This window comes from Myotis lucifugus, unplaced genomic scaffold (genome assembly GCF_000147115.1).
Source record: "Myotis lucifugus unplaced genomic scaffold, Myoluc2.0 scaffold_2534, whole genome shotgun sequence".
In the NCBI taxonomy this organism is placed as follows: Eukaryota; Metazoa; Chordata; class Mammalia; order Chiroptera; family Vespertilionidae; genus Myotis; species Myotis lucifugus.
In genome coordinates this window covers 2,333-16,427 of record NW_005873582.1, presented here as the reverse complement: position 1 = coordinate 16,427, position 14,095 = coordinate 2,333, and the positions used below count along the sequence as shown (strand labels likewise).

Here is a 14,095-nt window from a genome sequence, read left to right as displayed (position 1 = left end):
GGTGGTTGAGCGTCAACCTATGAAGCAGGAGGTCACGGTTCGATTCCCAGTCAGGGCACATGCCCGGGTTGTGGGCTCGATCCCCAGTGTGGGGTGTGCAGGAGGCAGCCGATCCATGACCCTCTCTCATCATTGATGTTTCTCCCTCTCTCCCTCTCCCCTCCTCTCTGAAATCAATAAAAATGTATTAAAAAAGAAAAGAGTTGCAGCCTACAAGCCATCGGTGGCTCCGCCGCACACACTCCTGCCGTGTGGACAGTGAGCCGATGCTGGAGTACCTTGGACCCCATGTCCTCGCGCTCCTTTGTCAGCTCGCTCTTCATCAGCTCTTTGTCGGCGGTCCTCTTCTCCTGCTGAGCGGCCAGCTCCTTCCCTAGGCGCTCCGCCTGCCTCTCCAGCTCACTCCGCAGCTGCTGACACTGGATGAGGGCCTGCGGAATCAGACAGCACATGGGAGCTGGGAATTTGGAAAAATAAGGGGGAAATGAGACAGTTAAGCTTTATTTTTATTTAACACGTTAAGCGCCCAGTCAGTCACCGGTGACTGATACTATACTTTCCATCCGGAAGACAAAACAGGCTGGGCGCGTAATGTGTTAAAATACTTAAAACACACCATAGCCCTCGCCGGTTTGGCTCAGTGGATAGAGCGTCGGCCTGTGGACTGAATGGTTTCAGGTTTGATTCTGAACCTGAAGGGCACATGCCCAAGTTTCGGGCTCGATCCCCAGTAGAGGGTGTGCAAGAGGCAACTGATCAATGATTCTCTCTCATCATTGATGTTTCTCTCTCTCTCTTTCTCTCCCTTCCTCTCTTAAATCAATAAAAATATATATTTTTTAAAAAGACACACTATAAAGTCAATTAGACAATTTGTACACTTACTAATATAACAGTATTCGAGTGTTACATTTATTTTGATTCGCATAATTAAGGCTACATTAACTTTTATCAACTAACAAAATTCAGGAAACAGGCCTTGATGAAGGCCACTGATGAGTGAGAATCCTGAAGAAAGGGGGATCAGAAAAATGAAGTGCTCTAGTACTTTTGATTATATATCATGTTTATACTACAAGAAATATGCAAGTATCCAATATAACTGATTTTTCATTTGCTCATGGTTAAAGTTATTTGAATATTTTAAATGTTAAACATGAAAATTTTTTAAAAAGATGTTGAGTTTATCATTACATACAAGCATCTGTTTTTTGTTTTTTTTTTATCATTATACTAGAAGCCCGGTGCATGAAATTCGTGCATGGGTAGGGTTCCTGCCTGGCCGGCCATCAGGGCCTTCCTTCATTCCCCGCTGCCCCCTGGTGGTCAGTGCACATCATAGTGAGCAATCAGTCTTCCGGTCAAACTCCCACAGGGAAATTTGCATATTAGGCTTTTATACATATAGATAATAACCAAACTTCTTTAAATATAACTAAGGTCAGATTTAGTTCATTCCCCTTACACCCATAACTACAGTAAAAATTAGATAGTAATCAAAAGTGAAGATAAGGAAAGACCAAAACATCGTATTTGTTTTATAAAATAAGAATTGCTATCTTCCATTTCTAGTTATTTAAAAATCCATAACTGTCCATTAGTTTAAATTTCCCATTCTACAATTCCAGAAGTAGAAATTCTATAACTTCCTCTTGGTTATATTCATGTTATGTGTATATATAATACTCAATAATAAATGATGACTTAAAAATTCCAATAAAATTAGGTTGCTTCACATAGAAAATCAGAGTCATCCTAAGGTGTCTTAGTTTTATTCCAGTGGCTCTTGCTTACAATATCACCTAGTCCATCCTCTATTTCCCCTGAAGATAGAGACCCACGTGTCATGTGACTCACATACTGTGTGGTCATAAATCTCACGGTCACATTTGCTGTGAATGGAGACGAGTGGGTCTCAGTGAGCACCAACTGTAAGTTACGCATAGCTCTGCTTCCCTCTGGTGAGCGCTACAATAAATACAGATGATAAATATCTAGGACATGTGAGCTTTCAGTCCTCAGCTGGGAAGTATTAAACGACAATTTCTTCCCAACTCTTCTGGAAAGTTCTGTATGCCCAGATGAAGTAGGAGGTTAAAATTAAATTGTCACATATTAGCTGGTAAGTAACCACAGTTACTAAAAAATGACTCTTCCCAGGGAACTAGTCCCAAGTCCAATTTGAGTTGAGAATGTTTTTTAAAAAAATTTTAAATTAGATTTTAAGAGAAATTTTAAAAAGCACATTTTTCTAAAATTTAAGTCCCTGGAACTTGAAATATTATGAATTAGAGACTTTTGTGCTTTAGGCATACAATTTCTCTTGTGAAAGATATTTTATATGAACCTAATACAAATGTTCATAACTTCTGCTAATATAATGAAAGAATAAAAGTACTATTGAACAAAAACTGAGGAGTCAATGTTTTTTAAAAATATTTTTTTATTGATTTCAGAGAGGAAGAGAGAGATAGAAACATCAATGATGAGAGAGAATTATTGATCTGCTGCCTCCTGCCCGCCCCCTACTGGGGTTCAAGCCCACAGCCCAGGCCTGTGCCCTGACCAGGAATCGAACCAGTGACCTTTCGGTTCTGGAGTTGACACTCAACTGCTGAGCCACACCCAGCTGGGCCGGGTGTCACCATTTTTAAGTGCAGAAACAGTGGAAGGGGGTGCGGACGATCCAAAGATCAGGCCGACACGAGGAGCGAAAGATCCATTCAGGGAAGCCAATCAGCTGAGGAGCAGGAGTAGGGAAGGATGCTGACAGTGAGCGGCCTGATGCCAAGAGAGGATGCTCTAAAGCAAGAGGACAAGCAAGAAGCTGCGAGCCACCCAAACAAAACCACGGGAGCCTTCGCGTGAGGTTGGCCCTCTGTTCTAGGACTGGCCACCTGTGATGAGACACCAAACCAAAATACTGATTAAACACTGGTTATCGATGGCTCTTGGTGTGTGACCAATGATTCCATATTGCAACATAGTACTGACTTTCCTTTGTTTTAATCTTAATATATATGCCAGGTCAAAGTGAAAAAAAAAGATTAAGGCTTAAAACTATTGGAATTAAGAAATAGGTTTACTCTTTCTCTTACAATGGACATCACCTATGAGAAAGATTTGGTTCTACTAAGTAAATCTTTACAGCCCTGGCCAGTGTGGCTCAGTTGGTTGGGCATTGCCCTGTGCACAGAAAGGTTGCTGGTTAGATTCCCTGTCAGGGCACATGCCTGGGTTGCAAGTACCGTCCCTGGTAGGGGTATATAGGAGGCAGCTGATGAATGTTTCTCTCTCTCTCCTGACCCTATCTCCTCTCTCTAAAAATCATTTTAAAAAAAAACATTTAAAATTAATTTAAAAATAATTACGTATTCAGAATTTCCATTAAAGCTTTTCCTTTCAAATCTAGGGTTCCAGCTCCTAGTTTTCGGAATCCCAGCTGCTTCGGAACGCCCTGATTATACTCATCTCACCATTCGGTGAAGGCATAACCGAATTCTCAAAGGCCAGGCCAGTGAACAGTCAATCACGATGAACTGATAGGTCATCAGAGGGGACTGCATTAATGTGGGGCCTGCAGACCCCATTTCTCCAGCAGTGGCCAAGGGGGTGCCTTCCCCGCCCCCCGAGCACCTGCTGGAAATGGTGGAAATGGCCGCAGGTCTGAGGAGCTGGGACAGTGTGCTTCCCCACCCAGTACCCTCAGTCCTCAGGGACCTTCTCTCCTGGGAAATTCCTTTATCTGTGGTCATTCTTGATGTTCCCAGTCCTGGTTTATTAAACCACATTTTCTAAAAGAAATATCTATCTAGTTAACTCCATTTTTATTTATTTTTTTAAATATATTTTTATTGAGTTCAGAGAGGAAGAGAGAGGGAAAGAGATAGAAACCTCAATGATGAGAGAGAATCATTGGATCAGCTGCCTCCTGCACACCCCACACTGGGGATCGAGCCCACAACCCGGGCATATGCCCTGACCGGAATCGAACCAGGATCTCCTGGTTCACAGGTCGATGCTCAACCACTGAGCCACACTGGCTGGGCAGTTGACTCCATTTTTAAAATAGGAAACCTATTAATATAAAAAAGTCCTTCCCAACTGCCAGGGTCAGGCTCCTAGAAACCCTGTGATAGGATTCATCATTACAGAATTAAAGATCTAATGAAAGATACATTGGTCACACTTATGAATGTAAACTTTAAAACATATGACAATGTTTTTATTTTTTATGAAATAAAGCCCACAAAATAAAAATGGTTACCAGCGTGTTTTAAGCATTTAACGTATGAATGGCATCAATACTGATATTTCATTTATAAACTCTCGCTTACCAGAAACCAATCAACCAGCCTTATCCTTACCTCCCATGTTCAAGATACTCAGCATTTTTTTTTGTTTTGTGGACGATAATGTAAGCATCCAGAAGAATGAATTATTTTCTATGCCTGTGACTGCAATCAAATATTCAATGCTTTTGTGATTGTTTTTTTTAAATTCAGGTTTCTCATTCTTGCCTTTCTGGTTCTGCCTTAGTCCAGGAAAAAAAAATAATTTGGATCCTTGAAAAGGAGAAAAAATAAAAAGGTTTGGGGGTATTTATTCAACCTACTGCATTGGTATTTTTGAAAAAAACAATCTTTCTTGGCAAGGCCATGTCATTGATATAGGCTTGGGGTTACGTCATGCCGAAGCCTCCAGCCTCCCTTCGGAAAGAGGCAGGCCGGTTGCGGCGGGTTGATCACCTTCCTACCGGTAGCTCTCCCGAGGCAGCACTGAAAAGCCTCTGCTTTTTCACCCTCCTTTAGTCCCAGGTTAATTTTTTTTTTTTTGCCTCTTTTAAGATTATCTCCACTATAATGATTTGCAATTTTCAAAGAAAAACAAAAACATTTACTGAGCACTTACTGTGAACCAGGCACTTTGCTAAATGGCTTCTGTGGGCTAATTTCTTTAACGCCCTCACTAAACGTTAAGTGGTTCTTATCATTCAGTTGAAGAAACTGAGGCTTGGAGCCATTAAGTAACTTGTTCAAGATCAAAAACCTAGAGAGTGGCGGGTAAAATCTGATCCAAAGTAGTTCTACAATGGAATCTGTAGGTACAAAATTATGATTTTCTCTTTTATAAATCTGTTGTCTTATAAATTTCTCAGGTGTTTTCACTGCCACTAAATGTATATACTGTATACATAAGATTACTTTTTTACTTACTTGCATGCATTGTGCAAAGTCCAACACTAGGTGGCACCAAATATCAAGGAACTACCAGAACAAAGTACCATTTCATAGCTCACTAACAAAGTAGTTGGTTTCAAAATTAAAGTATGTATGTTGGCTCAGTTTTTATTCCCAGAAAGCAAAACTACTAATGTTTTAACATATCTTAGATAAAAACCAGTAGACTTGCACTGCATTTTGTAAACTGCTTAGAAATCAAACCTTGCATTATTAATAATTCAGCAAAATATGCTATAGAGCCCTAGCCGGTTTGGCTCAGTGGATAGAGCGTTGGCCTGCAGACTAAAGGGTCCCAAGTTTGATTCTGGGCAAGTTCACATGCCCAGGTTGCAGGCTCCATCCCCAGTGTGGGGTGTGCAGGAGGCAGTGGATCAATGATGTTTCTCTATCTTTCTCCCTCTCTGATATCAATTTAGAAAATATTTTTTAAAATGCAATAGGCTCTCTAGTTCTTAACTGTTACATTTTTAAAACCACTAACTAAAATTTCATGTTCATATTCAAAGTGAATTATTGACTTTCATTCAACTCAACATACATATATTGTGCAATTTCTATATAAATGGCCGAGTGAGGAATACAATAGTAGATGCCACTCACAGACTGACTTTTCAGGTCTTCTGGTGGAGAGAGCTATGCAAACAGATACCAAAGTGACACACAGATCAATGGGAAGAGAGGAGGACAAGACTAATGAAAGCCTCTGGGAAGACAACCACTGGAGTCGCACTCACAGGTTTGACTAGGAATCTCAGATGGATCCGGTGCAGAAAGTCGAGCATGAACAGGCTCATGGGAATGGCCGTCTGTGGGTCCCATGAAAGTGGGGTGAAAGGCGAGGACAGAACAGTCGGCGTGGGGCCATGTGGTGGCATATCTGGACGGTCGCCCTGAGGAGGCCGCCCTGTGTTCCCCTGAACAGGGGGTCACAGAGAGACTCTGGCATCCCGTGAGGAATCACAGGAATGAGGAGGCCCAGGGGACACCCATTTAAGAGGCTATTGCAATCGTCTGCATTCGAGCCTAGAGCATGGGAAGACCAGGGCGTGAACCAGGGCAGGGGGACAGGGATGGGAGGGCATAGCTCAGTGTAAGGGGCTCTGAAGAGAGAGGGTGAGCTTGGTCATGATAACAGGTCAAGAGTGAGGGGTAGGGAAAGCCAAGATACTTGAAAAGACTGTTGGCATCTAGAGAGTGATGCCATTATCTGAAAACGCTAATACAGGAAACGGTACCTTAAAAGTCAGGTCTGTGGCGTCTCTCATTGGCCTTTTGCATAAAAATCACACAAAAAGAGAAGGGAGAGGAGGGGTGGGCAGGAAGGCGGAGGGAACTAATCCTCTGGTTTATGGTGTGTCAGCTGCTGTGGAGTGTAATTCCTGGAAAGCGGGCCAGTCGCCAGGGAAGTGGAGGCCCGAGCTCAGGAGGCCGGTTAGAGCTGAAGGCACCACGTGGGCTGTTCCCACGCAGGGCATGGTTTGGCAACGAGAGAAGATACACAGGCCGGGACATTCAGGAACACGGCAAAGGCCCTGAGAAGGTCTGCACTGAAGGCTTGTGCAAACCAACGGAAAAGAGACTCAGAGGAGGAGACGAGAGCAACAGAAAGAGGCCCAAGAGTAAACCATCGGGTCCATCAAGGAAAGAAATGGTGTTAGGATCGGACATGAACACATGTCCAAACCGCAGGGTTGCATCCAATGAGAACTGAGATGGGGTCACGGGTCTGGGGACCCAGAAGTTGGGGGACCCCCGAGCGGGCAGGTCAGCTTCAGGGATGGACTACAGGTGCTGGAAGCCCAGCTGAGGGGTGTCCCCTGCCACTCACGCCACCCACAGGTCTGCCCTGCATGACGGGAGCAGGTAATCCGTGAAGGGGAAGCTCATCAAGAAAAGGCTGCTTCCTGCTGTTTAAACAAGAACAACGGATGTAGATGGATGAGCAGGGACACAGTGATGCAGGAAGGACGAAAGGTAAAGAAGTGACCACAAGTAGCCCAGGGTCCCTGAAATCCTACCCGCAGGCGCTATCAAGAACTGAGGGAGGAGGTTCGTCTTGGGAAATAAGAAGCCGGATGAGCAAGGAAAAGGGGGAGCAGACACGTGAGGAGTGAGAAGGTGCTGAGGAGGCTCGTCAATGGTTGTGCGCTCAGTAAAGTGAGTCGTGGACTGAGAACGGGGGGCTGGGAGAGGAAGGAAGTGACATTCCGGCTCAAGGATGTGCGGATTGTTAAAGGGACGTGTGACACCGAGGGCGACCGGGGTTACTCTCCTGTGGACTTTGCTCAATGGCTTTCTTCAGCAACGCCTGACGGGCTGAAAGCGATGCTACCCAACAGGGCGATTGGCCTTTACTTTCCCGGTGCTGGGAGAGTGGGTAAACTGGGCGGATGAGAATAAAGGAATTCCAGAGCGTTAGTGAGAACTGGCTGCAATCCCCTTAGTCAGGGGACATTTAATGAGCACCTATTAAGGGCTAAGCACCTTGCAAGATGCTAGGGATTTAAAAGAGCACAGATGGATACATTCCTATTCCTTCCAGAGATGTGAAGCTTAATGAAGCACACAGGCCAATAGGCAATAGTGATTCATTTGGATGAATGATGTAATGAGTGGCTCCCAACTGAGACAATTCTGCCCCCTTTCCCTCCCCCGGGGGACATCTGCAATGTTTAGAGACATTTCTGGTTGTCAGAACTTGGGGAAGAGGGTGTGGTCCTGGCATCTAGTGGGCAGGGGCAGAGATGCAGCTCAATATCTTAAAACTGCCTGGCCGGCTTGGCTCAGTGGTTGAACATCAACCTATGAACCAGGAGGTCACGATTCGATTCCCAGTCAGGGCACATGCCCGGGTTGTGGGCTCCATCCCCAGTGGGGGGCGTGCAGGAGGCAGCTGATCCATGATTCTCTCTCATCGTTGATGTTTCCATCTCTTTTTCCTCTCCCTTCCGCTCTAAAATCAATAAAAAAATATTTTAAAAAAATCTTACAATGTGTAGACACCCTCCAAAACAAAGAATTATGTAGCCCCAAATGTCACCGGTGCCAGGCAGAGGAACCTGCTATAAAGGTACATAAGAGTTACATCACATCTGGACATGGGAACAGAGGTTTTCTGGGGAGAGTGACATGCAAGCTAAGATCTGAGAAATGGAGACGATGTCCAGGGAGGGAAGGACAATTTGCGTGGCAGGTACAAAGACCCCAACTGGCCAGGACACGGCATCAGCATCGGGGAATTAACAGCCATCACCACCACCATCACCATCACCTACTGAGAAAATGGTTTGTGCCAGAGTTTCTACAAAACAACCTATATAGCCTAGCCAGTTTGGCTCAGTGGATAGAGCGTCAGCCTGAGGACCAAAGGGTCCCGGGTTTGATTCCGGTCAAGGGCATGTACCTCAGTTGCAGGCTCCTCCCCGGACCGGGCCTAGTCAGGGGGTGTGCAGGAGGCAACCAATCGATGTGTTCCTTTCACATCAATGTTTCTCTCTGCCTTTCCCTCTTTCTTCCACTCTCCCTAAAAATGAATGGAAAAAATATCCTCGGGTGAAGATTAAAAAATAACCGACACACACATTCTAAAATACAGTTCCATTAACAATCCGATGAGTCGGATAGCATTTCCATTTACAGATGAGGAAAAGCTGAGGCACAGAGAATGAAATAACCTGCCCTACGGCCCGCGGCTGGCCAACGGCGGGGCTGGAAGCTGAGCGAGGTCTGGTAACTCTAGGTGACCATCCCCAGCACCAGACCCTCCCGCCTGAGCCTGTGGGAGGACGGGGTGTGAGAGGGGAGTCACAGGAAGTGGCGCTGGAGGGTGAAGGGAAGCGCGTATGACAGACCTCATGCACAGAGAGGGTGTGGGAATCCCTGGAGGACAGTCACATGATCGCATCTGCTAAGAAAGACCGCGTCTGGCTGCAGTGGAACGGGGTGAAGAGGGGGACAGGCGTTCATAACTCATCGCTCCAGAGGTCACAAGAAAAGGCAGCGAGGAGGGAAGTCCAAGAGCCTCAGACACGAAGATCGGTGTGTCGCGATTGGCTGGAGTCCGGGGGAAGGGGAGCTGCCATCCAGGCTTCCCGCAGGGCGTGTCCCGGACAAAGCTGCCATTCAGGGGCCAGAACACAGCAGTTGGGGGCAGTGAACATGAGCTCAGTCGGGGATTGGAAATTCACACTGAAATGGAAAGGGAAGAAGCTGGTCCTGGGGCAGCAGATAAAATGCGATGTGAGAAGAGGCTGAACAGTAAAGGCAGCAGAGAGGACCCTGAGTAGGTTTAACGGATGGGGAGCAGGAGAAGGGCCAGAGAGAGCAGGTTCAGAATCGGGGTTCTCATGGACGCTTCGGTTCACGTGGGAGTGACAGAACAGGGGGAACGGGGGCCAGGAGGCCAAAGTGGGGGGGGCCATGAAGGAACCAGGTGTACATACGTTACAACATGGATACTGAAACCTTTAAGTGATGGGAGGAGAAGGTGGAGATGCTGCAGAATGAATAGCCCTGCCCCTCCGAAGTCCATAAGTTCACCCCTCCCCTCCAATGTGATGGTGTTAGGAGGTGGGGCCTTTGGGGGGTGATCAGATCATGAGGGTGGAGCCCTCGTGAATGGATTATAAAAAGGAAGTCCAGCCTGACCGGAGTGGCTCAGTGGTTGAGCACTGACCTATGAACTAGGAGGTCACGGTTTGATTCCTGGTCAGCACATGCCCCGGTTGCTGGCTCAGTCCCCATTGGGGGAGTGCAGGAGGCAGCCAATCCAATGGATGATTCTCTCTCATCATTGCTGTTTCTGTCTCTCTCTCTCCCTCTCCGAAGTCAATAAAAATATCTATTTTTAAAAGGGACCAGAGAGCCCTAGCCGGTGTGGCTCAGTGGATAGAGCATCGACCTGGGGACTGAAGGGTCCCAGATTCCATTCCAGTCAAGGGCACATGCCTGGGTTGCAGGCTCGATACCCAGCAGGGGGCTTGCAGGAGGCAGCCGATCAATGATTCTCTCTCATCATTGATGTTTCTATCTTTCTCTCCTTCTCCCTTCCTCTCTGAAATCGATAAAAATATATTTTAAAAAATAATAATAAAATAAAAGGGGCCAGAGAGAACACCCTCACCCCTCCCACCACGCGAGGATGCAGGGAGCAGATGTCTGTCTATAACCAGGAAGTGGTTCTCAGCAGACACTGAACCTGCCATGCCTTGATATGGGCTTCTCAGCCTCCACAGCTGCGAGAAATAACGTTTGTTGTGTAAGCACCCAGTCTGCGGTATTTATGCTTTAGCCGCCCGGCTGGACAAAGACGGGGAAAGGGTCAGAGGCTAAAGCTCTTAAAAAGTGTCAAAGGTACCACAACTATTTTAACAGCCCAGGTAATAAAACGGATGCATTTCTTTAAAAAAAGAAGTGTCAAATAGCATCGACTAGAGTGAGAATTGACTTCGATTAAAATTAGGGCGAGGAGACAGCAATGATTTCTGTGAGGACTGGGAGCTGAAAGCAGGGGCCAGGGGACGGCCTGGGGGCAGGAGTCAGGAGTGAGGTGAACGCTGATCCCCCATCGTCCCCGGATGAGATGAATGAGAGGCAAAGGGCCTTTGCTGGAGGCCCTGAGGGTCATGATATGATCGAGGGACAACTAGACATCAGTACAAATGAAGAAACAGGAGTGTTGTGTTGGAGGAAACAGTAAAGTATGTTTGGGAGTTTGGTCAGAACTGAGCATACGTTCCGGAAGGCACAGGGGCTCGTAATGAAAAGAGTGATGGGCCAGTGGTATGGGAAGAGGTGGGATGAACTTGATAGAGAGACAAGTGGATACGGCGGTGACTGTAGAGCAGCCCAGTCTCTGAGCAAAACACTGATGCTGCCATAGGCTTGGACCAATGCTACCCCCGGACCTCTCCGTGGTGATGGAAATGCTGTCTGTATCCGCGCTGTCTGATACAGTCACCGCAGCTACGTGTGGCCACTGTGTGTAGGAAAATACAGAGCGGCTTTAATGGATTGAGGTGTGGCCCCAAACATAGCAATGACCCAGCAGTAACTCCTATGATTCAAAGCTCCGACAGCACTGCCGGTCACCAAGTAAGAGCTCTTCCTGTCGTCTTCATTATCTTTGAACGTGCCTGATTTAGTATGTACTGTGGATCCAGTCTCATAGCTAAGATGCTATTATATACCCATATGTTATTCTCTGTGGCATATTTGGATGTTCTCAAAATTCCCTGTGGACAGCCCTAGCCAGTTTGCCTAAGCGGATAGAGCCTCAGCCTACAGACTGAAGGGTCCTGGGTTTGATTCTGGTCAAGGGCACATGCCTGGGTTGTGGGCTTGATCCCCAGTAGGGGGCGTGCAGGAGGCAGCCAATCAATGATTCTCTCTCATCATTGATGTTTCTATCTCTCCCTCTCCCTTCCTCTCTGAAATCAATAAAATATATATATATAATAGAGAAATATGCTAATTAACCAGAAGGCTGCAACGGGTCGACCACACAGGAGGAGGTTGTGTGCGCAGCGTCCAGGGCAGGGTGGCAGGGGCCTCCGCGCGCCTGCACTGGGGGAGGGCCTGATCAGCAGCAGTTGTGGCTGCTTCAAGGGCCAGAGAGCGAGGCAGGGCTGGACTGGCGACTCAAGGGTGGGTGGAGTGATTTCGAATCGTGTGTTGGGCTCCTAGTATATATATAAGAAATTCACTGTGTATAGAAAAAAACCACATCTGTATTTAGTTATACATGAACATGTACTTATGGGTGTCAAGATTTTCACACCATTAAAAATTACCTATATATATAAAAGCCTAAGCGACAGTTCGACCATTTAACCGGTAGCTATGATGCACACTGACCACCAGGAGGCAGATGCTCAACGCACAGGCATGGAAACATGAAACAGACTGATGAATCTCAGAGGGAAAGGGGGAGGGGTGAGGGGGAGGGTGGGAAGAGATTGACCAAAGATCTCATATGCATACTAGAGGCCTGGTGCACGAATTCATGCACTGGTGGAGTCTTTGGGCCCAGCTTGCAGGGATTGGGCCGAATCCATGCACTGGACCTCCAACATCCCCTGAGGGGTCCCAGATTGCAAGAGGGCGCAGGCCAGGCTGAGGGACCCCAGCAGTGCACAAATCCATGCACCGGGCCTCTAGTCATCAAATAAAAAGATTGAGCACTAGAGCCTCTCAACATCCTTGACCACAATGTACCATGTTCTCTGAACAGCAACAGAAGAGTATCTGCAGAGGAGTAAGAACTCTCCAAGTGGAAATTGGTTTAATTTAGCAAAGTCAACATTAACAGATTGGCATTCACGTTGCGTGTTTAGAAAAATGAGTTTAGCTGTGGAAGAATAAGGGAAGACATACTCAGCGGGGAAAGGGGCCACGATGGCCTGCCTGGCTCGGACCCTGCTAGACTTGCCTTGGTTTTCTCAAGGTTGGCCTCCTCCGTCATCTGCACGGCACGCTTCACCTGCTCGTAGGCGCCCGCCTCCCTCTGCTGCACGTCCGCCAAGCTGCTCCTCGCGGAAACCAGCGCGGACATGAAGTCATCTCTCTCCCTGTCGGCACAAAAAGGACATTCAAAGCAAGAAAGGACCGAGCGCTCGTGCATTCCTAGGTCAGGAAGAAACAAGCCTGAAGACGCATCAGAAGAGGAGCCAGGGGGCGGGCGGCCCAGCACACAGCGCAGGCAGAGAAGGGCCCTCTGTCCTCGCTCGCGGGGCTGGCAGGGCAGCGGGGAGGCGGGAGCATCGGGCTGGACGGCATCTGCTGGACAAGGGCCACTGTGGAGACGCTGGCACCCTGAGGGATGCAGATGAAGGCCCAGAAAAGGGGAAATTAGTTTGAAAAGGAAAAAAAGCAACCAAGTAGAGAAGCTGGGGACTGTGCCCCAAAGCAGAGGCAAACATATGAAGGGACAACTAAGGTAGCTTACACCACCAGTTCTCTCATCTACTTGAACAAATATATGTCCTTTCCCTTTTCTTAAAATATATTTGTATTGATTTCAGAGAGGAAGAGGGGAAGAGAGATAGAAACATCAGTGATGAGAGGATCATTGATCGGCTATCATTGATCGGCTGCCTCCTGCAGGCCCCACACCCGGGCATGTGCCCTGACCGGGAATCGAACCGTGCCCTCCCAGGTCATAGGCAGACGCTCAACCACTGAGCCCCGCCGGCCGGGCAATGTCTTTTCCTTTTCATCTGCCTCCCAGGCCTCCTTTTCACTCTCCTCTTCCAATTAAATTCTTTCACCTCCTTATGAACACCTTTCTTCTTTCAACGGGTAAGTAGTGTTGAACCCCTCAAATGCCCTGGTCACCCATATAATACTCACGAGGTCACACAATCTCATCCCACTGGGTCTCCTCATTGCCCCGTCCCTCCCCTCCCCCATCTGGGCAGTTCTCAGAAGTGCCCTTAGCCAAGCTCTTTCTCCGGGAGAGAAGTGAAGGGAATGCCAAGTGCCCTGGCGTGAGAAACAGCGTGGATCCATTCTTATGGGTTAAATAAACCCACATAAAAGGATCCAGGACATTTGGAATCTGTCCACTGGATTAAAATGACCAGCAGACCAAAGAGAAAGTGAGGTGGGAAACTTCCTATACACACAGAGTTAAAAAACTGTAAGTTGGGGTGTTGTGTGTCTTGCTAAAGAGCTCAAGTTTTAAACTGTGGTTTCAAGTTCAGCTGGAGTCATTGCTTGCAATTTCCTCTTCATTGCCAAGTTCTAAACGATCAGAAAACGGCCAACTGTGATTTTCTTTTTAATTTAGCAAATTTTGAGTCATGAGTTTGAGCTGCTTTCAGAATGAACCAGTGACTCCATTTAAAAAGATC

The 14,095-nt window shown here is 47.0% G+C and overlaps 1 protein-coding gene across 1 annotated transcript; it reads right to left on the bottom strand.

The window, feature by feature from the left end:
- Nucleotides 1-278: 278 nt before the first annotated feature.
- Nucleotides 279-12,813, bottom strand: LOC111824582 (serologically defined colon cancer antigen 8-like; the record flags this gene model as incomplete). The annotated part of the gene is made up of 2 exons (XM_023749040.1): nucleotides 12,673-12,813; nucleotides 279-431 (listed from the first exon to the last, which is right to left on the bottom strand). Coding segments are annotated over exons 1-2 (276 nt in total), but the record flags the coding sequence as incomplete, so codon positions are not given.
- Nucleotides 12,814-14,095: the final 1,282 nt, after the last annotated feature.